The sequence below is a fragment of the Triticum urartu genome, chromosome 4 (genome assembly GCF_003073215.2).
Source record: "Triticum urartu cultivar G1812 chromosome 4, Tu2.1, whole genome shotgun sequence".
Lineage (NCBI taxonomy): Eukaryota > Viridiplantae > Streptophyta > Magnoliopsida > Poales > Poaceae > Triticum > Triticum urartu.
Window position 1 is genome coordinate 603,371,790 of NC_053025.1, and position 25,115 is coordinate 603,396,904.

Genomic DNA, 25,115 nt, shown 5'->3' on the forward strand with positions numbered 1-25,115 from the left:
TGGTGATGTGAACTAGATTATTGACTCTAGTGCAAGTGGGAGACTGAAGGAAATATGCCCTAGAGGCAATAATAAAGTTATTATTTATTTCCTTATATCATGATAAATGTTTATTATTCATGCTAGAATTGTATTAACCGGAAACATAATACATGTGTGAATACATAGACAAACAGAGTGTCACTAGTATGCCTCTACTTGACTAGCTCGTTAATCAAAGATGGTTATGTTTCCTAACCATGGACAAAGAGTTGTTATTTGATTAATGGGATCACATCATTAGGTGAATGATCTGATTGACATGACCCATTCCATTAGCTTAGCACCCGATCGTTTAGTATGTTGCTATTGCTTTCTTCATGACTTATACATGTTCCTATGACTATGAGATTATGCAACTCCCGTTTGCCGGAGGAACACTTTGTGTGCTACCAAACGTCACAACGTAACTGGGTGATTATAAAGGTGCTCTACAGGTGTCTCCAAAGGTACATGTTGGGTTGGCGTATTTCGAGATTAGGATTTGTCACTCCGATTGTCGGAGAGGTATCTCTGAGCCCTCTCGGTAATGCACATTACATAAAGCCTTGCAAGCATTGCAACTAATGAGTTAGTTGCGAGATGATGTATTACGGAACGAGTAAAGAAACTTGCCGGTAACGAGATTGAACTAGGTATGGGATACCGACGATCGAATCTCGGGCAAGTAACATATCGATGACAAAGGGAACAACGTATGTTGTTATGCGGTCTGACCGATAAAGATCTTCGTAGAATATGTAGGAGCCAATATGGGAATCCAGATCCCGCTATTGGTTATTGACCGGAGACGTGTCTCGGTCATGTCTACATTGTTCTCGAACCCGTAGGGTCCGCACGCTTAAGGTTTCGATGACAGTTATATTATGAGTTTATGAGTTTTGATGTACCGAAGGAGTTCGGAGTCCCGGATGAGATCGGGGACATGACGAGGAGTCTCGAAATGGTCGAGACGTAAAGATCGATATATTGGACAACTATATTCGGACATCGGAAAGGTTCCGAGTGATTCGGGTATTTTTCGGAGTACCGGGGAGTTACGGGAATACGGGGAAGAGTATTGGGCCTTAATGGGCTTTAGTGGGAAGGAGCCAGGAGGTGGCGCGCGCCCCTCCCAAGCCCAGTCCGAATTGGACAAGGGGTTTGGGGCGCGGCCCCCCTCTCCCTTCCTTCTCCACTTCCCTCCTTTCCTCCCTTCTCCTAGTTGGACTAAGAAAGAAGGAGTCCTACTCCTGGTGGGAGTAGGACTCCCCTTGGCGCGCCCTCCTCCTAGGGCCGGCCTCCTCCTCCCTTGCTCCTTTATATACGGGGGCAGGGGGGCACCCTAGAGACACAAGTTGATCCACGCGATCATATTCTTAGCCGTGTGCGGTGCCCCCTTCCACCATAGTCCTCGATAATATTGTAGTGGTGCTTAGGCGAAGCCCTGCGACGGTAGTACATCAAGATCGTCACCACGCCGTCGTGCTGACGGAACTCTTCCCCGACACTTTGCTGCATCGGAGTCCGGGGATCGTCATCGAGCTGAACGTGTGCTAGAACTCGGAGGTGCCGTAGTTTCGGTGCTTGATCGATCGGGCCGTGGTGACGTACGACTACATCAACCAAGTTAACGCTTCCGTTGTCGATTTACAAGGGTACGTAGATCACACTCTCCCCCTCTCGTTGCTATGCATCACCATGATCTTTGTGCGTAGGAATTTTTTTGAAATTACTACATAACCCAACAGTTCAACCATACAACACTAGCATCAACATTAAATTGCCAAACATAACAGCAGGTTCATACATAGAAGATGCCAGAAACAAGTTCATACAAATAACATAACAGTAGATACAACTGCATTAACTTCAAACTTAACCTAAACAGCAGTACATTCAAAAATACATTATCATCATCAGTAAAATGAACCGATTATCATCCGGACACTCGCATCTAGCACCATCATGAAACTTGCATTACTTCTTCATCATGTAAAACACAACAAAACAACGCCCACGACAAGCACTTGGAACCTACATCTTCATCGTCACCACTAGCTCTCTCCATAGCTTCATGAGTGCAAAAGCTTGTTGCTTTTCCATGCCATTCCCACCTTGTTGATTCCACATGCCCAGCCTAGTACTGTTGCTGGAGGCTGCATTCCTTGTGTTATGCTCATGTGCAATATGAAGTTACTCCCTTCTCACCTATGCAGCACCAAGTGCATCCACAACATCATCAGCACTGAGATAGTGCTTGTCAATAAGGTACTCAACATACTCCAATTCCTAGTGCCAGAAATCACAAGTCACATACCAAACAACATACGCAATGGAAAAAATGGCACCTTTCCGGTCTAAAATCACCAAAATCATGAAAATGCACGCTCCAAATCGATGACTAACCCCATGCTTGACGAGTTTATAGAAAATCCAGCCTTCATGCTTCTCCACCATCGACATGTACATCTTCACCTTTTTGCGCCAAACGGGGCACCACATCAGGGGCACCAGCACGGTCCTCTGGCGGACAATGGAGCGGGAGGAGCTAACGACAGACATTGGCAACAAAAAAGGGAGGTGCTGCCGATGAGAGAATGGGGGTCGTGGATGGCTATTTGAGGGGGAGGGCCAGGGATTGGTTGCGGGCTAGGGATTTCGCTGTTTGTGGGATTTTGCCATTTTACAAATAACACCCCATGCAAAATTTGGTCAAATCGGTGCTGCATGCGTGGACGTCATGGACTAGTCAAACCGGTCTCATCTCAACCAGCTTGGAGGCAAGCGTGAAAGTTTAGTGGTTGCCCTCCCTCCCCCTGTCAGTTATCGGGGAAGGTTTACAGGAAGGCCTTTTTGAGACCTCCTATTTGACACTTTGCGTCAAAAAAGGAGGGTTGTCGCACGGGACCATCGTGGGTGGGCTGACTCATTGCACGAACATTGGAGTGGGAACTGTAGTGAACAGATGTATCGTGACTACCCTAGTGTTTTTGAGACGCTGACGTTTTTTGAAACGGTGAGCAATTTATAAAAAAAAAACCAGAACAGTTTTGAAATTTCAGAAAAAACTGAAAGCACAAACATTTTTCAAAATTGTAAACATCTTTAAGTTGCGAACCATTTTTGAAAACACGAATGGTTTTTAGAAATTCATTTTTTTGCAATTTCTAAACATATTATTTTGAAAAGGCGCAAACATTTTTTTGAAAAATGCAGACGGTTTTTGAAAATGCGTTTTTTTAGTTTCCCAAACCTTTTGAGATCCATACATACAATTTTTTTGAAAAATGCCAGAAATTTTAAAAATTGAATCGAAACAAATAAAAAGAAAGAACGAAAAACTGAAAAGACGGAGTCCCAGAGTACGTACATTGCAGCCTGGACGCACGCGTCCCAGAATGCATGGCATCCAGCAGCACGGCGTGGGCGCATCCATCCGAAAGTGTGGGCATGTGCGTGCATCCGAGACAGACAGCTCTTGCGGACTGCGACATTCACGGCGGCGTTGGAAAGTGGCATCCTCCTCCTCGGATGCTCTTGGCGTCTAAAAGCGATTGGAGCTGCGTTCGAGGTGAGGTGGCCACGGCGAGACTCACTCGAGACAGACGCCGGCCGAGCTGTCGAGGAATGTCGTTTCGCTGGCTCCGCTGCCTTTTCTCCTTGGAACATACTGTACATGCCTAGCTCTAGCTGGCTAATGGTGCCGCATGCATGGAGGCACTATGTATTTTATTGGAATGATATATACCACCAAGTTAATTTGTATCTGCTGTAGTTGCCAGCGATTTTTTTTTTTGACGGGAGTATAGGTGCTGGCCATTTAGCTGGGCCGACAATAAGACGCACTGCTTTGATTGAAATTTTTTCTTTTAACTTGGGAAGTCTAAATAAGACGCTCCACAGCGATTTAGACGTATGCCCAAAGTCTAAATTCAGGCCAAGGCTTACCACGCACGCACGCACCGTCAACCTAGGTCAAAATTTACCGTGCACTAGCTAGCTCCATCGAGCTAGCCCACCTTGTCGTCCAAGCATGCGGCGCTATTAACTTGGGAAGAGGCTCGATCTCTGTGCACGTCATGCATGCATGCACGTATATATACACAAACACGTAGTCAACGGCCCTCGTCTCAAGTATAAGTCTACTTGAGAAACACACGATGGTAAACACGGCGTAGCATACAGCCACATACACGAGGAAGCTAGAAGGGAAATCAAGCTGCTTCGATCGTGTTCCATCTACAGTACCGTTCCTTCGTTTGAACAACGGTGAAAAAAGCATCGGTCCGATCCAAGAACGTTAACGCGCGCGTCCTCCATGGCAATGGCATGGCGCGCCGCCTTCTCCGCGGCTTGCAAGGTTCGTGTCTCCCCCCTCCTTTTCTTTTCTGTTCTCTTTGTGTTCTTAGCTATGTATACATTTGCGTTCGCCCTTTTTATCACTCGACAATGCCCCGTATCTTTTCTTGTATAGTTTGGAACCTCCGTGTTTGAGAAGAAGGCACGTGAATTTTGTACACACCATGTCACACAGTAAATCATTGTAAATTCAACTAGGGCAGAGTTTTATCAAGTTTATATATAGGAAAAAACAATCAAATAACTATAGAATGATAATCACTGTAAAAAAAATTCTACTTCACCGAATTGTAATAATCAGCAAAAAAAACAATTGATTCTTCCCCACAATTCTTCGTCAGCAAAAATAACAATTGATTCTTCCCCACAATTGATTTTGATCGTTGTGGGCTATTGTGCTCGATCTGCCTTCTTCGTCACGAATTCTTTTGTCTTGGTTCATGGCCCGCTTGGAAGGCCCGAAGCCTGTGTAAGGAAAGCGAATGGGCTCCAGGCCGGGCTGGAAAATACTTGTTTCAAGGAAAAAAATAAGTTGGCGACATCCACGACTGCACGCCGACGGCGGGCGCGCCACCGCCGCTCGTCGGCGCGGCGCCCGTTCCCACCCGCGAACTCGTTCCGCACCACCGCAGCGCGTGCTTCTTCGGATTCCCGGCCGTCGGCCTGGAGTTGCAGTTCTCGTCCCGCTTCCCGGCGTCGTCAGCCGACGGGCGCTTCCACGATGGCGGGATGCTCCTCCGGCCCCAGCCTCTGGCGAAAGGCGCGTCGGGGAGGGAGGCAGACGAGCGCGGGAGAGGGTAGGTAGGTTCGCGTGCGCTTGCAGGAAAATTTCATGGATCCAGTCCTAAAAAGTCGCTAGCTGCGCTCCTGTCGTATCTTGGTCCGCCGGATCTAGGTTGGTAGATGGACGAGTCCGGCATGAATCACTCACTGTGGACAGACGAAATTGCGCCACTGTCGAGGATGATCTTGCTTGTGGCTCATTTGAATATTGAGCATCACTTATTCGCAGGGGAGTTTGGTTGGTTCTCATATGGGATTCAGTAATTTTACTGAGCTCCCAAGCAGGGCTGTGTTTTCGATTCGTCGTGTGTAGACTGTAGAGAGTCTGGCCTGTGTCTTACTGAAGGTTTGTTCAAGTCCTACAAGAACATGAGGCCTTGCATTGCGATCGATTGCTGATTCTGCAACTGCAAGAGGCAGTGTCTGCATTCCAGAAAACACACTGAAAGATCGATGCTGCTTTACTGGTTGCTAATTTTCTTTATCCCCTTTTTCTCAACTTAATCTTTGTGTGCCTATGTGTGTATTGTCACAGGCTGCAAGGCATCTTGCGAGGCATTGGCCGGCGAATGCGATTTGCAATGAGATTGTGTCAGCGGCCTCCGTTCCTTCTTTGAGGGCACCTGCTGCAAATACAACTACCAGCGCAGGTATATACGGCTGTTTACACCGCATAAATTGCTGCTTTATTCAGTATACCTATGTGGCAACTGGCAACTAAAAGAAGCCCCACTTAATTGTGCCCAATGTACTATTATTCAACTCATAGACAGATGCTTTGTTTTTCTTCTTCTGTGTAAACTCGATCTTATTACGTTATACGCCAAGTTGGTTGCCCTGTCGCCATGGAGGAAGTCAGTTTCTGATTGGTGCTTAATTAATGCAGGTAGTGTGCTTAGAAACCTACTACAGATGTACCGGTCGACCTCTGCTGGGCAGAGGATACGGGGCGTGCACTCTGGCGCCGCTTCTCTTCGTAGCAACATTTCTAGGAGTTATCCAGAAAGAGTTATACAAAACTTCAGAACGCAGCCCATGTTACATTCCAACACACCTGCTGCAAATACAACTACTGGTGCAGGTATATATCGATATGCTTATGTGGCAACTGCCAAACTAGTAGTAGCATGACTGAATTGTGCCCGAATATCCTGTTTTCAGTTAGAGAGATGCTTTCTTTTTCCTCTTCTTAGTTCAACCTAGATCTTACCATATTCTACACCTTACTGGGTGCCTGTTGCCATGGATTAAGTTTCTGCTTGGTGTTTAATTCATGCAGGCAGTGTGCTTAGAAATCTACAACAGAGGTACCGATCAAGTTTTGTTGGTCAGAGGATACGGGGCATGCACTCCGACACCGCTTCTCTTCCTAAAGAGTTTTATAGGGGTGATACAGAAGGAGTCATGCAGAACATCAAAAGCCTAAGTCAAGGTAACCACCTTTTCTTTCGTCACGTTTACTAATTAATTAGGACTAGTATGTTCCTTTTACAGATGAACGACATGCAATTTGGCTTGACAACTTTTGTGTGCACTGATGGATTCTGTTCTCTATGCAGCAGGAATTTCAAATGCAGCAAGGGAGGAAGGACGTGTGCTTGGTACAGCTAGTGCACCCTATTGCATGGTAGAGAAAGGCCTGCTTAAAAAGCAGCTTCTGCGTACCTCTGGAGGCATTGTAGTTGCTGGCTTTGCAGTCTATGCGATTGGTAAACTGGAGGAAGCGGAGGTTGGCAAGTTTGAAGGTTTGAAAGAAGTGCCTAGGGATTCGAGCACGAAACTCAGTGACGTAAAGGGGGTCGATGAAGCCAAAGCTGAGCTCGAGGACATAGTTCACTACCTACGAGATCCAAATGTGAGTGCGGCATCGCCATCAACCTGTGTGTGTGCAGGTGTTTTAATTCAATAACTGTTTCTTGGTGCCGACTTGTTAACCTAGTAAGTTTTGTATGCTTTGCAGCGTTTCAACCGCCTTGGTGGCAAGCTTCCAAAGGGTATTTTGCTTGTGGGCCCACCTGGCACAGGGAAGACCATGTTGGCAAGGGCCGTGGCTGGGGAAGCCGGCGTCCCTTTCTTCGCGTGCAGTGGCAGTGCTTTCGAGGAGACTTATGTGGGTGTTGGCGCTAAGAGGGTGAGGGAGCTCTTCGCTGCAGCAAGGAAGCGAGCTCCTTGCATAATATTCATCGATGAACTTGATGCCGTTGGTGGGCGCAGAACTGCAGAAGAGCCATCGTGGTCAAAGCAGACTCTGAACCAGCTGCTTGTTGAGATGGATGGCTTCAAGCAGAATGAAGGGATCATCGTGGTCGCAGCAACCAACCTCGTTGAGTCGCTAGATGACGCCCTTGTCAGGCCTGGGCGTTTCGACCGTCAAGTTCATGTTCCGCTTCCAGATGTTGTGGGTCGGCGGCAGATCCTCGAGGCACACTTGTCAAAGGTATGTAATACAAGGCGTACTTGCTTTTCGCCGTGTCTGATCTCTGATGCGAGGCTTTGACATTTTTCTCCATTATTATTTCTCCCTTGCAGGTGTTGAAAGCCAAGGGTTTGGATTTGATGACTATCGCGAGGGGGACGCCTGGGTTCTCAGGTGCAGACCTCGCAAACCTAGTGAACGACGCGGCACTCAAGGCTTCCAGGGAGGGGGCGAATGCTGTTGGGATGGATCACCTCGAGTACGCCAAGGACAGGATCATCATGGGCAGCGAGCGCAAGTCAGTGGTGATGTCTGATCGTTCCAGGAAGATGACGGCGTACCACGAGGGCGGGCATGCCCTTGTTGCTATCCTCACAGACGGCGCCAACCCCGTCCACAAGGCCACCATTGTTCCCAGGGGAAACGCTCTTGGCATGGTGACACAGTTTCCGGGGGAAGATGGCGAGCTCGAACAGTCGAGGAAGCAGATGCTGGCGGCGCTGGATGTTCTCATGGGTGGGCGGGTGGCCGAGGAGCTCATGTTCGGAGAGGCAGGGGTCACCACCGGCCCCTCGTCTGATCTCAGCCAGGCGACTCAGCTGGCGACGGACATGGTCACCAAGTATGGCATGAGCAAGCGGGTCGGCCTTGTTTCCTATGACGACGGTGGCCGCGCGGCGGCCATGAGCGGGTCAATGGCGGCCCTGGTCGATGAGGAGGTCAAGGCATTATTGGACAAGGCTTACAGTAACGCGAGAACGATTCTCACGGCCCACAGCAGGGAGCTCCATGCGCTGGCCAACGCCCTCCTGAAGCACGAAACTCTCTCCGGTGACCAGATCAGGAAGATAGTATCAGCAGGTAGATGGTTTTAACTTTTAACTAGTCTTGTTAAAACCTTCTTCACCTGGCCTAACAGTGGAGAGGTAGAAGTTTTGTTTTCTGATGCTTTTGTTGCATGCACATAGAGTGTAAAGAGCGCCTGTATTTTCTGAATTATGTTTCTCAAGTCTGAAGAGAGTGCTGCCTAAAACAATCAAACCAGAATTTTTTCTAATCTGAGAGACAAATCTCTAGAATCAGGACGTGGCTTGAATGGCCAGAAAAACTCCATCCAGATCTCTATGGAGTTCCCCTGCATTTTTTCTTCTTCCTGGTTTCTGATCATGCTGAATCCAATGTGCCGCATGTTTGCATTTTGTTTGATTTGCCACAAAACTATATTCAATGCTTGAATGGTTTCAGTACAACGGCAAATAAGAAAGCTTTCAGAATTCAGACTTCCAATTGCATCTAGCTCTACTCTGTCTACCACTAAATTGAAGTACACCCTGATTTTCTCTCCCATGCAACACACATGCATATGTGCTAGCATTCTATGAGGTTCTGAATAAAGTACAAAAAATAATGGCGTGCGCCACACATCAGCTGATTGACCCGTGGATCAAATTGGCCGCTTCCAGAGCCGTTGGATCCCATGTGACAGCTGTCCGATCCACCACAGCCGTTCGCAACATGGCTTGTGTCGCGCTCAAGGGGTTTGCGACATGAGCCATGCTTCGCCCAAAGCATTTTCTACCTTTACAACAACGTGGCCTATGTTGCGACCGAAACAAACGTCCTCTTGCTTTAGCAAGAGAGTTCGTGTTGCTATTGCGCATGGTGCAACAAGGACCACGTTGCAAACGAGCGTAGAGGTGGTAGGGTTGTTGCGTGCCGCACAATCAAATGCTGGTCCGGCGGTCATGAAGGCTATGCGTGCGCACCCACTTATTTTTGACTGAATGGTGAGCTATGTAAACACGATGAAACTTACGTTCATAGATTCATCATAGGCGCAATTCCTGTGGATGGACGATTAACCGCGTGTGTGTCAAGGAGATCGAGTGCGTGCGTGCGTGCGTGCGCCTTTAATTACCTGGACTCGATGGAGACCGGAGCGAGCGCGCGCAATGGTGCCTACGTATAACGTACGTAAACGATGGAGCTTGTTGGATCCATCGTACGTACGGATGCATGGCTCTCCTTCCATGTAGCATACGAGTATACGACACGTGCGTCGCATATGTACACGAGCGCGATGGTGTTCTGGTAGTAACGCACACGACACGTACGTGCGTCACATATATACACGTAGAGTACGTACGGTCGTCGATCAAAGGAAGAAGTAGCTGCGCTAGCTTGATCCATCTCGCCGGCCGACACGCCACCACGTATGCGATCTGCATGCATGGCCACCTTTCGACTCGCCTTCTCCAAGGTCCGTCCTTCGCTTCCTTGTCTTTTCGTAGACCATTGTTTCTTTTGTTTTCCAAGAAGAAGATTTTTGTTTCTTTTTGTTTTGCGAATAAATAATCGCTATTGCAGATAGATAGATAGAGAGCGCAATATGTGTAGTTCTTGGACACGTTGTGTCATACAATTTTATCTTTGTGTTTTCCCATGTCTTCACAAGCTTTTTCAATGATGGCGTCTGCAGTTTCTTCGATCCGATATAATTTGTTTGATCGATCGGTAATATTATACTCCATACGGAATAGAGGAAGTATTAGTTAGTCGGTAAAATTGTACCGATGGACTTGTACTCCCTTCGAAACCGAGGGAGTAATTTAGATTACAACTTTGTCACCGGTTTAATTAAGAGAGTACGAGCTATATACCCTCAAGAATTATGTTATTGCATTCATGTTTGAAAGATGTTTCTAACACTGCCCTTCTTAACTCGAGATGTTTCTAACACTACCTATATTTTTTAAGGAAAAGCCATCATGGCGGTTTTATATTTTATGTGAAAATAAGGATACATCGTTTGATAAGACGCCCACTAGAAAACATAACTCATATTTTCTTGTTTGTTAAAATCAGCAATCAAATTCTGATTTGAAACAGGGGTGCATTTTGTATTATTTTTAAATCGTGCTGTGCCTTTTATGTATACATATATACAAACGAGTTTCCTTTTTTATATAAATAAGTCATATTCCTAACATTAAAGGGGGAAATAATAATAAATAAAGAAAACGGATATTCGAACACCGACGGACAACTGTTTTTATTTTTCCCTCGCTCCGCCGTCGCTCGCCAATGACGCGTACGACCCACTCGCCGGCGGCGGAGACGACGGCGCGCGCGCGATTCTCCGGCGAAGGGCAGATCCTCCTCCCCGGGATGCTCCGCCCGACGACTCGCCTTCACCGCAGGGCGAGCGCTGCCGCATCGGGTGAGATGGGGGTGGGGGCAGGGATATTTCCTTTTTACCCGGCGCGAGCCCTCCTCGATTTGGCCCGGTGGATCTAGCTTAGACGACCGGTGGCGGTCGCAGGGATCGAAGGACGCCGGCGGCGCTCTTCGCCGAGTCGCCCGCGAGCTATAAATCGCCGCGTCGACAGAGGCTTCTCGTGTTCGTCTTCTTCTCCCCAAACAAACACTTTATTTACAGAAAAAAATATTGTCTTTACAGGTAATTTCTATATAGTGCAGACCCAAAAATCATGTAGAATCCTGTCTTGGGGGAACGGAAGGCCCTGTCCATTCTCCATTGATACCTAAAACTGTTCTTTCATCATACTTGATGCTGAAACTGCAATATTTCTCATTGTTGCCACCGTTGTTAAGTAGTACTGTGGAAACATATTTTGCTAGACTGAATTAATTCTTTACTGAATCCTGCGTGTGTGTGCATGTGTGTATTGCAGGCTGCAAGGCATCTTGCAAGGTATCGACCGGCAAATGTAGTCTGCAAGGAGGTAGTTCCTTCTTTCAGGGCACCTGCTGCAAATGCACCGTCCGGAGCAGGTAAATTCTATGGCTGCTTCTCTCTCTACCGCACACATGAGCTACGGCCTTAATCGGTATAATATACTTATGTGGCAACTGCAAACTAGTGCTATCCTGACCTAATTCAGGTTCAACTACGCAGATTCTAGTTCTTATTATATTCTATAGAGGAAGTAAGTTTATGCTTTGTGCTTAATCAATGCAGGTACTCTGCTTAGAAATCTACAGCAGAGGTACCGTTCAAGCTTTGCTGGTCAAAGGGCACGGGGCATGCACTCTGGCGCCGCATCTCTTTTTAAACAGATTCATAGCAGCGATACAGAAAGAGCTATGCAGAACTTCCGAAAGCTAAATCGAGGTAGCTACCTTTTCTTTCTGTCACACTTACTCATTAGGACTATTATGTAGTCTTTTATGCCCACATAAATGACATACAATTTGGTTTGACGACTTTTGTGTGCACGGATGGATTCTACTCTCTATACAGGAATTTCAAGTGCGGCAAGGGTGGAAGGACGTGTTCTTGGAACAGCCAGTGCACCCTATTACGTAATAGAGAAAAGCCTACTTAAAAAACAGCTTCTGCGAACCGCCGGAGGCCTTGTAGTTACTGGCGTCGTAATGTGGGCCTTTGAAATGTTGGAGGACATTGATGTTCGTAAGTTTGAAGGTTTGAAAGAAGTGCCTAAGGAGTTGAACACCAAGTTAAGTGATGTAAAGGGGGTCGATGAGGCCAAAGCTGAGCTTGAGAACATAGTTCACTACCTACGAAATCCCAGCGTGAGTGTGGCATCGCCATCAACCTGTGTGCAGGTGTTTTAATCCAATATAATTGTTTCTTGATGCTGATTTGTTAAGGTGATACATGCTTTACAGAGATTCAACCGCCTTGGTGGCAAGCTTCCAAAGGGCATTCTGCTTGTGGGCCCACCTGGCACAGGGAAGACCATGTTGGCAAGGGCGGTGGCTGGGGAAGCCGGCGTCCCTTTCTTCGCGTGCAGTGGCAGTGCTTTCGAGGAGTCTTATGTTGGTGTTGGTGCTAAGAGAGTGAGGGAGCTCTTCCGTGCAGCAAAGAAGCGAGCTCCTTGCATAATATTCATCGATGAACTTGATGCCGTTGGTGGGCGCAGAAACGCAGAAGAACCATCGTGGGCAAAGCAGACTCTGAACCAGCTGCTTGTTGAGATGGATGGCTTCAAGCAGAATGAAGGGATCATTGTGGTCGCAGCAACCAACTTCGCTGAGTCGCTAGATGACGCCCTTGTCAGGCCTGGGCGTTTCGACCGTCAAGTTCATGTTCCGCTTCCAGATGTTGTGGGCCGAAAGCAGATCCTCGAGGCTCACATGTCAAAGGTATGCAACACAAGGCACATTTTTACTTTTCGATGTCTCTGGTGCGAGGCTTTGACCTTTTCTCCATGATTTCTTCCATGCAGGTGCAGAAAGGCATTGGTGTGAATGCGCTGACCATCGCGAGGGGGACGCCTGGGTTCTCGGGTGCAGACCTTGCAAATCTAGTGAATGAAGCCGCTCTCAAGGCTTCCAGGGATGGGGCATATGCTGTTAGGATGGATGACCTTGAGTACGCCAAGGACAAGATCATCATGGGCACTGAGCGCAAGTCGGCGGCGATATCTGATCATTCCAAGAAGATGACCGCGTACCATGAGGGTGGGCACGCCCTCGTTGCTATCCTCACGGACGGTGCTGACCCTGTGTACAAGGCATCCATTTTGCCCAGGGGAAATGCTCTCGGCTTGGTGACGCAGATTCCAGGGGAAGACAGCGAGCTCGAAGTATCGAGGAAGCGAATGCTGGCACGGCTGGATGTCCTCATGGGAGGGCGGGTGGCCGAGGAGCTTATATATGGAGAAGCCGGGATCACGACTGGTGCCTCATCTGACCTAAACCAGGCGACCCAATTGGCGAAAGACATGGTCACCAAGTATGGCATGAGCAAGCGGGTCGGCCTCGTGACCTACAGCAACAACAACGCCGTTAGCGGCGGTGGCAAGACGATGACCATGAGCGGGCCGACGACGGCCCTGGTTGATGAGGAGGTGAAGGCATTGTTGGACAACGCTTACAACAACGCGAAAACGATTCTCACGAAGCACCGCAAGGAGCACCAAGCGGTAGCGAACGCCCTCCTGGAGCATGGGACTCTCACTGGTGACCAGATCAAGAAACTGGTATTGAAGCGAGGTTTTATGTCTTGACAATTGTCATCAGGATCGGGGAACACCTTCTTCGCCCTGGCAGTGGAGATGCATACATGAAGAAGTGTTGATTTTTTTCCTGATACTTCTGTTGCGTGTACACGAAATGTAAAGAGCGATGCGCAGGGTCTGGATTTCCACTGACTTGTGTTTCTCAGGTGTGAAGAGAAACTTGTGCATATTGTGTTCTGAATCAGTGAAACTTGTGCTTTCGATCTTAAACAACATCTGAGATTTACTTCTGCTTTGTCTCTTATTCTCTGCTTTTCTGTAGGTCGCTGCTTTTATCCTCTAAGGTCGGCCCTACACACTTGCCTCTGTTCAGTTCAAACCACAGTGTATGGGGGCCATAATCTGCTTCTAACATGGAGCCCAAAAAAAAAAAAATGGCAGCTGTACACTCATGTCATGTCATGTGCATGGCTCTTCTCTAACAATTGCTCTCATGCTAATTGACAAATGGGACCATCAGAATTGTTTAGTTGTTAGAGGCTGCCTCTAAGATTAGAGGCAACAGTAAGCTTGGAGGCAATAAAAGGATGGCTCAGAATGTATAGATGCGGCCTCTATGAGCTTAGAGTCAATCTTAGACCTTGTACAATGCAAGGTGCTTGGAAGAGGTGTTTGAAGAAATAAACTAGGCTTTTCTTAAGCACGGGTGTTTATTTGTACAGGATAGAAGCTTAATCAGGCGTCTTTTTAGTAGAAATAGGCACCGGTGCTTCATAAAAATCCGGTTTATTTTTCTAAGCACCTAATACAAGGCCTTAGAGGTAGCAAACAACTACGCCATGGATGCTTTAACCGTGCGGCTATTACATTAGATGCAGAAGTAGCCAAAAAAGATGAGTGCTCACCACGCGGCTTTCCTTTCACAACCTTCTCTCATGAAGGGATCACCTATGTGACTCTCAGCCTTCTCTCTTATACAAATAATTATTTTCTCTCCAATTTGTTTATTTAATTCAAAAATTCTGAAATTTTAAAAAATTTCCAAATGTTTTAATATTCAAAAGTTTTTCTTCCCAAATGCGGTGCTCGGGCGGATGACGGTGCTTTATCTCTGACTCGATCTACGGGGCTCCGATCCTCCTTGAAATCACCCGTCACGACGGATTAGATGGAGCTCCATCGTATAATTCCTGGCGGCTCCTTGAGGCAGTGTGATTAGAATTTCCTGCCAGCCGTGAGATTTAATGTAAGTTGTTCGAATTGATTTAAGGGTTCAAAGACGACAAATGTGGCTACTGGGCACATGTACGAAGACTTTATACTATCACCGACAAGGTTAGGTCAGCTCCAGTATGAGAGTGGCAATAGTGACACGTCAGCGACTCGTTCTGATAGAATGAGTGGTCATTCTTTGGTTCAGGGACGTCGATACAATTTTTATTATGTTTGGTGTGCGTTGTACTTTGACGAACCTTCATAATAGATCGGGGACCTTAAAAAAACTTATAGAATCTAAAGTTCAAAAAACGTACATACTCTAGATTTTTCTATCTGCATCTAACTAATCATAAACTAGAAGTCGTTGGTCATATCATATACTTTAGAAATATCTCACGAGTGCATTTAAAGATAAACACACGCAACAAGTGTCACAAAATTAATCTCACAAGATGTGTCATTTAGTCTTTTGTTATTTTCTCGCATTCAAATTTTTTGTTAAAATTTTAAGGTAACACAATGAAAAAAAACTAATGTGAAATTTTAACGCTCGATTTTGACACAATATATTAGAAAAGGGTGTGATTGTATAAATGAGTTGTAAAAAGGTATATTTAAATTTAGTATAAATAATTATATTTATTTTGACTGTTTGTGGGACCCAACGCAATTATGACATCTTTCAGTCGTTGGCCGATGAGATATTTATTTTTACTATTTGGGTGTGAAAAACAATTTTAAGGTTAATGGTGAAACAGAAAATATTATCGAAGGATAGCTTATATCAAACAAATGGATAAGGAGTCCTTGTTGGTGTGGATGATGTGCGCACATATTGCGGGGATAATTGGAAGGAAAAAATATAATAGTTAATATGGTTAGTTCACCACTCAATTTTTAGATTTGATTATAATGCTTAAAACAAATGATGATTTAGTAGACATGAACAACTTATTAATTGATTTTATGCATTTATTTGTAGCATATGTGTTTGGTTAACAACAATGGAAAGGACATCATGAATTTATTTATGTTAGAACATAAATAGTTATGAATTTAAAGTGTTCCCTTCTTGTATAAAAAATTGTAAATGGATTGTTAAGAAACCATCTTACCATATTCTTAATATGAAGCACAGATAGTCCGGATACAAAGAATTGTGGAAGGGGAGAGAGCTATTTTGAGGAATAAAAATAGAAAGGATCAGTGGATTTTAATAGCACCGTACTGGTTTTGATCCTAAAGTCAAAACGTTGGAGCCGCTTAATCAATTCCGACCTATTAGACTATGCAATGTTTTATATAAATATCGGTGAAGATGTTGGCGAATAGGCTAAAGTTAATTCTTCCGGTGCTGATTTTCAAGGAACAAAGTGCGTTTGTCCCCGGTTATTTGATTACAGACAACGTCTTAATTGCTTATGAGTCTACTCATGCCATCCGGACTAGGAAAGGACTAAAGCTCTATGTGGGATGAAATTGGATATGATGAAGGCCTACGACGGGTTAGAGTGAATTTTTCTTGAGAAGATGATGAGTAAAATGGGCTTCTCGGATGAGTGGATCAAGATTATTACGAGTTGTGTTAGCTAAGTAAGATTCTCTGTTCATTTAAATGGGGACACATCAAAGATGTTCGCACCCTTAAGGGACCTACATCAGGGTGATCCACTACAGCAAGGAAGCTTTGGTTCTGCCACAAAAACAGGAGAGGCCTTCGACTTGCCATCGAGCAGTCGGAGCGTGAGATGGCGTTGAGTGCGGTGGCCAAAGCCAAGGCCCACCTACTGGCGAAGAAGCAGGAGCGTGCGGTTCGGAGGATGGCCGGCGTAATCTCCTTCAATGACGAATCTGATATCTGACGGCTCCCACGGCTTCGACGCCGCCGCCCTCCCGTCGTCAGCACCTACACGGAGGGCTACAACTGCATCGGCGACCGCATGGGCAAGGGACCGACATGAAAGTGGTGATGTCCCGATGCCTCTCGCAATCTTTGTTTTAGTATTTAGTTAGTTTAATTTAAATTTATGTCTGTTTATCGACGATGAACTGCCTCTTTTGGTTCGGGCTATGATCAGGGCCGGTCCTGAGATTTTGGGGGCCTGGGGCGAAACTAAAATTCAGGGCCCTTAATAAAGACATCATAGTAATAAAAATGAATATATATGTATATGTGAAAAATTATTAATAACACTCCAATGCATTGAAAATCAGTATGCGTGTCGAATAGTTCATACATACTACTATTACCTTAAAATTTTCTTCTAACATTCCTCGATATAAGGTCTCTTGTCATGGGGTTGATGTTAATCTCATCCAATAATTTCTTCTTGATGCATAAGTTAGCCAAACCACCTCTGTTGAATCACTGTTTCACCTCAAATAATTCTTCAACAATTTCAGACTTGAAAAACTTCTTTCAGCCAATACGACCGTCACAGACATAGTAAACAATAAGGTGCGATAAGCAATGAAGATATTCAGATAACAATCAACTTCTCTCACATGCACAAAAATCTCCATAGCAAACATTACACCATTTGGCAAAATGAATCTCATAATCTTCGATTCAGAAATAATATCATATACCTCAAGATCAGATGAACCATCAAGAGAGACTGTTTCAGCAAATTTTGTGCAACAGTCTATGATTGAACAAATTTATCAGCGGCCTTCTTCCTTTTCCTTTTATTGCTACCCGATGCATACGTCTTGTTTCTCGGCGGCATACTAACACACAATCCTGAAAATATAATTTTTGCATCGATTATTAAACGGTGGCACATACACATCAAGGAACTGCAAATCCCAAGTCTAATATACCTGATTCTGATGATCGAATCCATGATAGCACCAGTCCGTGTGTTGTTGGCAGCGCCTAGAGTCGGAGAGCAATGAAATCAGTGGTGGACTGGATTAGGAAGGAGATTAGGAGAAGGGAATTCGGAATTAGCAAGAGCCAGGCGGCAGACCTGCAGTACGGCGTGTCGGTGTCCGGCGTCCGGCATCAGCGGTCTAGGGCTGGGAGGTTGGGAAATTACGATCACACTTTTTCTTAGGTCAAGCCGTGAAGGGATAGCAGATCGTTGTCTTTTTTTTCTACGTGAAGGATGAAGGAAGTGATCGCTAATCAGGACGTGCCTGTCGGTAATCCTGCGGCAACTGCTCTTTCGGCTTGCGATCCTGTGCATGTACGTGAAGGCTGAAAGTCCACGCCTTTGACTATTTTTTTTCTGACATGTGCATAGTACCTACACCTGGGTGGGGGCCCCTAGCTTCTCAGGGCCGGCCCTGGCTATGATGCTACGTCTGTATGCACCATGCATCTTTTGTTGTTGTTGCTATGTGTTTGTATGATGAGATCAATGTAGTTTCGTACAGGGTGCTCGGATAACATGAATTTGAGGGACATGACTTAAGGCACACGGGTGCATTTGAGGGATGACCATCCATGTCCATGAACAAGGCCGGATTAGGTAGTGAATGCTCTAATAAACTACGATCATGGTAGTACTCCTAAGCATGAGTGCGAAGTTTTGGAGGCCGAGCTCCAGTGAGCTCGGTATTTTGAAAGCATCAAAAATCATATTCAAAAGTTTCAAAAAAATCTGATTTTTTTCATGGAAACATATATGTATTCCACAAGAACGTGTTAAATTTCTTTAAAAATATCGTGATTTGCAAGCTGTACAAAAAAAAAATCGGCCCAACAACAGAAATAAAAGGCCCATTTAAAAATGCATATTTCTCTTTCTCTGTACGCCATGTGTGAAAGTATAATGTCGTGAAATTTTGCACATACTTGGTATACATGTGTAAGTGTGTCCACAAATATTGGCATTTTCGGTCCTAAACATCCCCTAGATTGAGGGGAGGCCCACATTTCCAACCACAATATGCCAAGTCGCCCTGTTTCCTGGTCAACCATAATCCCCCCCTAAAGCCTCCGAATTTTTTATTACCAAAAAGACCTTGACCTTGGTGTCGAGAACCGACAATATATTTTTGGAACGGATATCCCACCAATGTCAAGACTCAGGAGCGGGCTCCCCCAGCGGCGGCCGCGCCCGCGACGACCCAGCGCCACCGCCGCCCCGCCCCTCCCTCGCCCGGCCATCTGCGCGGGGCCGACGGCGCGGCGCGTCGATCCGGCGCGCGGGTCGCTGCCCGCGGCCGGCGGCGCGAGCGCGCGGGCGATGAGGGGCGGCGGAGCACTGCTCGCGACGGCCGGCCTCGCTTCACAGGTGCGTGAATCCCGCCTGGAAACCCTCTCCCGAAGCTGCAATCGGTTCTTTTGCCACTCGATTCGAGCCCGCAATCGCGTACGGAGTTCGTCGCTGTCGCCGTCGCCGTTTGCCGTACAGTTGTGTGCGTTCGTCTAGTCTAGCCTACGATTAGCAACAAAATTCGTACTTGGCAGAGAAATGCGGGTCAAATCTTTTTTCAGCGGTTCTTTTCTCATCTCCAGCACCGGCAGCACCGAAAATGGCCGGCCGGCTCGCCCTCTCCAGGGAATCCCCCCCCCCCCCCCCCCCCCCTCCCTCATTCTTTCTTTGTCCAACCTTTTCATTATTATGATGTTGCTTTTTTCGGTGGGTTCAGTAGCTTGTCCCTGTCCAACGGATGCATTTCCGATGCTGAAACTGCAAATGCAGGGCATTTCAGATCGACGCCACTTGATTTATTTGCCGTCGCCGTTGTCGAATATAGTTATGCTATCCAACCGGCTTAATTTTTATGTGTGTTTGTCACAGGCTGCAAAGAATCTTGACAACTATGCAAAAAAGAAAGAAAGGAAAAAAGCTTGTCCCTGTCCAACTAAACACTACGCCTTTTTTTCATGTATTTTTTTTCATGTATATACACATATATACTTAATTGATGCATTTCCGATGCTGAAACTGCAATTGCAAGGCACTGTTCTGTCCCGCATTTCAGATCGATGCCACTTGATTTATGTGCTGCGGTTGCCGATTTCGAGCCACTTAATTCACGGGTTGCGGTTGGTTGCTGTTGCCGTTGTCGAATATAGTTATGCTATCCGACCGGCCTAATTTTTTGTGTCACAGGCTGCAAAGAATCTTGTAGCTGCGGCCGCGGCACCTTCAGCCCCTGCTTTCTGGGCATCTGCTGCAAATACACCTTCTGGAGCAGGTATGTTATGTGGCTGCTATTCTTCTCTCTCCACCACACACTTGAACTACAAGGCTTGGTTGTTATACTTGATGTGGCAACTGCAAACTAGTGCTAGCCTGACTTAATTGTGCCCAATAACCGGTTTTCAGTTAGGTAGATGACAGTTATTATTACTCTGTATTCCACCGCACCATTTTGGTTGACTGTTGCTACTGAGGAAGTAAGTTTCTGCTTATTGCTTAACTGATGCAGGTAGCGTGCTTAGGAATCTACATCAGAGGTACTGCTCAAGCTTTGTTGGTCAGAGGGCACAGGGCGTGCACTCTGGCGCTGCCGCTTTTCTTTCTAACGAGATCCATAGGAGTGCCCCAGAAAGAGTTATACATAACTTCAAAACGCTAAATCGAGGTAGCCGCCTTTTCTTTCGCCACGCTTGCTAGTTAGGAGTAGTATCTGCGTTTTTACCCGCAAACGACATGCAATTTGGCTTGACAACTTCTGTGCGCGCGGATGGATTCTATTCTCTATGCAGGAATTTCAAGTGCGGCAAGGGAGGAAGGACGTGTTCTTGGTACTGCTAGTGCACCCCAGTACACAGTAGAGAAGGACCTACTTAAAAAGCAGCTTCTGCGTACCATCTCTGCCCTTACAGTTACTGGTTTTGCCATCTATGGCGTTAAGGTTATGCTTGATAGTGCCATAGACACCAAAGTTAGCAAATTCGATGGTTTGAAAGAAGTATCAGCCACAGATTTAAGCACAAGGTTCAGTGATGTAAAGGGGGTTGATGAAGCCAAAGCTGAGCTCGAAGACATAGTTCACTACCTACGAGATCCCGATGTGAGTGTGGCATTGCCATCAACCTGCGTGCAGGTGTTCTAATTCAACAACTCTTTCTTGATACTGAGTTGTTAACCTAGTTTTACATGCATTGCAGAGTTTCAAACGCCTTGGTGGCAAGCTTCCAAAGGGTGTTTTGCTTGTGGGCCAACCTGGCACAGGGAAGACAATGCTAGCAAGGTCGGTAGCTGGGGAAGCCGGCGTCCCTTTCTTCTCGTGCAGTGGCAGTGATTTCGAAGAGATGTATGTTGGTGTTGGTGCTAGGAGAGTGAGGGAGCTCTTCAGTGCAGCAAAGAAGCGATCTCCTTGCATAGTATTTATCGATGAAATTGATGCAATTGGTGGGCGCAGAGACACTGAAGGTGTACCGTCACAGAGGCCGGCTCTGAACCAGCTGCTTGTTGAGATGGATGGCTTCAAGCAGAATGACGGGATTATTGTGATCGCAGCAACGACCTTGCCGCAGTCACTAGATAGTGCTCTTGTCAGGCCTGGACGTTTTGACTGTCAAGTTCATGTTTCGGTTCCAGATGTTGAGGGCCGCCGACAGATCCTCGAGGCTTACATGTCAAAGGTACATTTATGAGGCTTACTTAATTTTTGCGGTCTCTGATGCGAGGCTTTGATCTTTTCTCCATGAATTCTTTCATTCAGGTGAGTAAATCCAAGGATGTGGATGCGATGACCATCGCAAGGGGGACGCCTGGGTTCTCAGGTGCAGCCCTTGCAAACCTAGTGAACACTGCCGCTCTTAAGGCTTCCAGGGATGGGGCAAATGCTGTTGGGATGGGTCACCTTGAGTACGCCATGGACAGGATCATCATGGGCAGGGAGCGCAAGTCGATGGTGATATCCGATATGTCAAAGAAGAGGACTGCATACCACGAGGCTGGGCACGCCCTTGTTGCTATCCTCACGGACGGTGCTAACACTGTCCACAAGGCCACCATCGTGCCTATGGGAAATGCTCTCGGCAAGGTGACGCAGCTGCCAGGGGAAGACAGCCACCTCACAAGGAAGCAGATGCTGGCGAGGCTCGACGTCGCCATGGGAGGACGGGTGGCCGATGAGCTTATATTTGGAGAAGCAGGGATCACCACTGGTGCCTCATCTGACCTAGGCAAGGCAACTCGATATGCGAAAGACATGGTCGTCAGGTATGGTATGAGCAAGCGGGTCGGCCTTGTTTCCTATGGCAATGACATCAATGCTGCCCGTGGCAAGGCGATGGCCATGAGCGGGCGGACGATAGGTCTGGTTGATGAGGAGGTGAAAGCATTATTGGACAACGCTTACAGGAACGCGAAAAAGATTCTCACGGAGCACAACAAGGAGTTCCATGCGCTAGCAAATGCCCTCCTGGAGCATGAAACTCTCACTGGTGACCAGATCAGGAAACTAGTTTTGACAGGACGACAAGGAGTTGGTCGTAGCAGCAGCCAGCAAAATCAGGGAACGCCTTCTCTCACTGGTGACCAGATCAAGAAACGAGTTTCGACAGGACGACAAGGAGATGGTCGTAGCAACAGCCAGCAAAATCAGGGAACACCTTCTCTCACTGGTGACCAGATCAAGAAACGAGTTTCGACAGGACGACAAGGAGATGATCGTAGCAGCAGCCAGCAAAATCAGGTAACACCACCTCTTGCCGGTGACGAGATCACAAAACTAGTATCACCAGACCAACAAGTAGATGGTGGTAACAATAGCGATCAGGGAACATCTTCTCTCTCTGGGGACGAGAGCACCAAATCAATGTCAACAGAAGAACAAGGAGATGGTCCTAACAGCAGCCAGCATAATCAGGGAGCACCGTCTATCACTGGTGAGGAGGCCACAAAGCTAGTTTTGACAGAACAACAAGCAGATAGTTATAGCGGTAGCCAGCAGGATCAGGGAACACCTTCTGTCACCCGCAACGAGAGCGCCAACCAGTGAGGAGATCAAGAAACGGGTGCTCGCGGTGAGAGCGGCGAACCAATGACGAGATCAAGAAACGGGTGTTGACGCAGCAACAAGTAGATGATGCTAACAATGGGTCAGCAGGATGAGGGAACACCTTCTTCGCCCTAACCGCCAAGACGCTTACAGGAAGGAGTATTCCTTTTGCTGATACTTTCGTTGCATGCAGACTGAATGCAGAGAGCGATGTGTAGGGTCTGGAGTTTTCCCTGACTTGTGTTTCTGAAGGTCGAAGAGAATCCGACGTGTTTTGTACTTTTGCATGATGTGTTGCGAACCAGTAAAACCTCCTGTTATGGGTCTCAAGCATGAATGTACCCCAAGATTTCTATTTCTATTGGAACTGGACATGTGTAAATGCAATGCAATTTCATACGTTTTCACCAGCTGCAAAACAATGCAATTTCATACGTTTTCACCAGCTGCAAAACATCATAAAAATACCATTAGGCGCTTCCGTAAACGCAAAATCCTCTGTTTTCTTTTTTAATTGGTTGCCTTTTTTATCCTAAAAATGTCTATCAGTAAGTCAGTTCCCACGAAATCAGCAATCCTATGAGTGAATCTGCCCAGAGACAAGGCAGATTGTAGAGCATATTCAGGAACTTGGTACCATCCAAAACCAGCAGAGTGTGTACTAAGAGCATCTCCAACAGTCGCGCCGCGTGCTAAAAGTCGCGATACAGCGCCGGGTTAGCCAGCTTTTGCGCGCAGCGGTGCGCTGGCTCCAGCGGCCGCCGCAAATTAAAGCGCGCCCACGCTGCTCCAGCAGGCGCGCTATATTTCAGTTTTTTCTACTACATATTTGGTTTCATAGATAGTTTTCCTACTACATATTTGATTTCGTAGATAGTTCTCCTACTACTACTCGTCTGACTCGGACTCTGTCTCAGTGATGTCCTCTTCCGACGTCGGAGCGTAGGCGTCAAGGAACCGCTCGTCGTCGGAGTTCCAGGAGGACGCATCTCCTAGCGCTTGGTTGTATTTAGCGACCGCCTTCCGCGTTCGCTTGTCCTCGCGATAGTCGGCTCGCTCCTCTCTCCTCTTCGCCCTCCTCGCCCTCCTCTGGGCGAAGAACTGTTCCTCATTGGTGTCTTCCAGGAAGCGATGACTCCACAGCGCCATGGCTTGCTCGTCCATCTCGGCCAGCCTGAGACGATGCTCCCGCCTCCGATGCTTGCGATGATCCTCGTCAGTGAGAAGCCGCGGGAAAGGCGCCAACTCCTGTGCGCGCTCCTGCGTCGCCACGTCGGCGAAGTTCATGTCCTGACGGGACCGCAGGAGGCACCACGCCGCAGCGTCATACGCGCGGGCGCCCTCCTGGGCGGTGTCGAAAGTTCCGAGACGGAGCCGCATGCCGCCGCCCGACCGAATCTCGGCGGAGTAGGTGCCAGACGGACGGACGCGGACGCCGCGGTAACCCGTACCTCCCCGGCGCCGAGGCGGCATCGTGGCGCGGTGGTGGCGTGTCGGCGGCAGAGCGCGGCAGGGGGCGATGGAGAGACGGAGAGAGCGGCAAAGGGCGATGGAGAGAGCGGCGGAGGCGCTGCAATTTATAGGCGCGCCGGACGCGGCGCCTTTTCCCGCGCGCGCGCAATCATTTCCCGCGCCGCTAGTTTGGCGCCACCGCTGGAGCACGCGTAAACGTCCCGCGCACGCTATAAAGCCAATTTACCGCGCGCACGCATCTTTTGGCGTGGCTGTTGGAGATGCTCTAACAAATTGAAGATTGGGCGTGTCGGTACCACGGACAATGTTATCTGCAGCTTCAGCTTTATCTGATGTACTGATCTCTAAGACGACTGATCGTGTCGTATACACATATGTATCTAAGGGCCTGTTCGGAATCCACCTGCTCCCTGAAATTTCGGAATCTATGGAGTACCTACATGTGCGCTCCACGATTTTAACTGAAACTCCGCCCGCTCCGGGAGCGGCCTCGTGGAGCGGCGGGTAGCGGCGGGTCTCCCAACAGGTCTAAAGCTCTTGATTCTCGCTAACAAATCCACCCGATTTCGTCGATTTTTTTATTGTCTTGGATCACATATATAATAAGCAGGACAAGGTATGCAACACAATTTACATTGAATTCTAGTGATATGATACAGTTGGTATAGCATAACATCTTTAAATCAAGCGAAAATTCAGAAACAAATATGTACCGCACACAGCATGAGTACTAGTAGGAGATTAGCCTACGAGGTTTAATTACAAGGTTCTCAAGCATACACGGCGCTCAACAATGGCGCGAGTAGTGAATCTGATGACTTGTCGGCGGTGCGCAGGCCGGTCGCCATCTTCTCCACCATGGTTGTTATCTTCTTCTTCGTCGTCGTCTCTTCTCGCTGATGTTGCTGCTTGGTGTCGAGAAACGTTACCGGACCTGGCCGGACCTTGTCGGCGTTCAACGAGTGGCACTTTGGTAGGACTAG

General features: G+C 47.3%; 2 protein-coding genes across 2 annotated transcripts; both read left to right on the forward strand.

Moving 5' to 3' along the window:
- The first annotated feature begins 4,872 nt into the window (after nucleotides 1-4,872).
- LOC125554948 (ATP-dependent zinc metalloprotease FTSH 5, mitochondrial-like) lies at nucleotides 4,873-13,790 on the forward strand. The gene is made up of 12 exons (XM_048718303.1): nucleotides 4,873-5,181; nucleotides 5,699-5,813; nucleotides 6,050-6,244; nucleotides 6,443-6,595; nucleotides 6,723-7,018; nucleotides 7,124-7,600; nucleotides 7,693-8,440; nucleotides 11,225-11,374; nucleotides 11,562-11,714; nucleotides 11,844-12,136; nucleotides 12,233-12,709; nucleotides 12,793-13,790. The coding sequence occupies exons 3-12, from the start codon at nucleotides 6,076-6,078 to the stop codon at nucleotides 13,573-13,575; spliced, it is 3,699 nt and encodes a 1,232-aa protein (XP_048574260.1). The 5' UTR covers nucleotides 4,873-5,181; nucleotides 5,699-5,813; nucleotides 6,050-6,075; the 3' UTR covers nucleotides 13,576-13,790.
- A 4,947-nt stretch (nucleotides 13,791-18,737) lies between these two features.
- LOC125553088 (ATP-dependent zinc metalloprotease FTSH 5, mitochondrial-like) lies at nucleotides 18,738-23,071 on the forward strand. Its single transcript, XM_048716846.1, has 6 exons — nucleotides 18,738-18,989; nucleotides 19,815-19,899; nucleotides 20,134-20,289; nucleotides 20,414-20,721; nucleotides 20,819-21,295; nucleotides 21,376-23,071. Exons 1-6 carry the CDS (start codon nucleotides 18,771-18,773, stop codon nucleotides 22,657-22,659), a joined length of 2,529 nt encoding a protein of 842 aa, XP_048572803.1. The 5' UTR covers nucleotides 18,738-18,770; the 3' UTR covers nucleotides 22,660-23,071.
- Nucleotides 23,072-25,115: the final 2,044 nt, after the last annotated feature.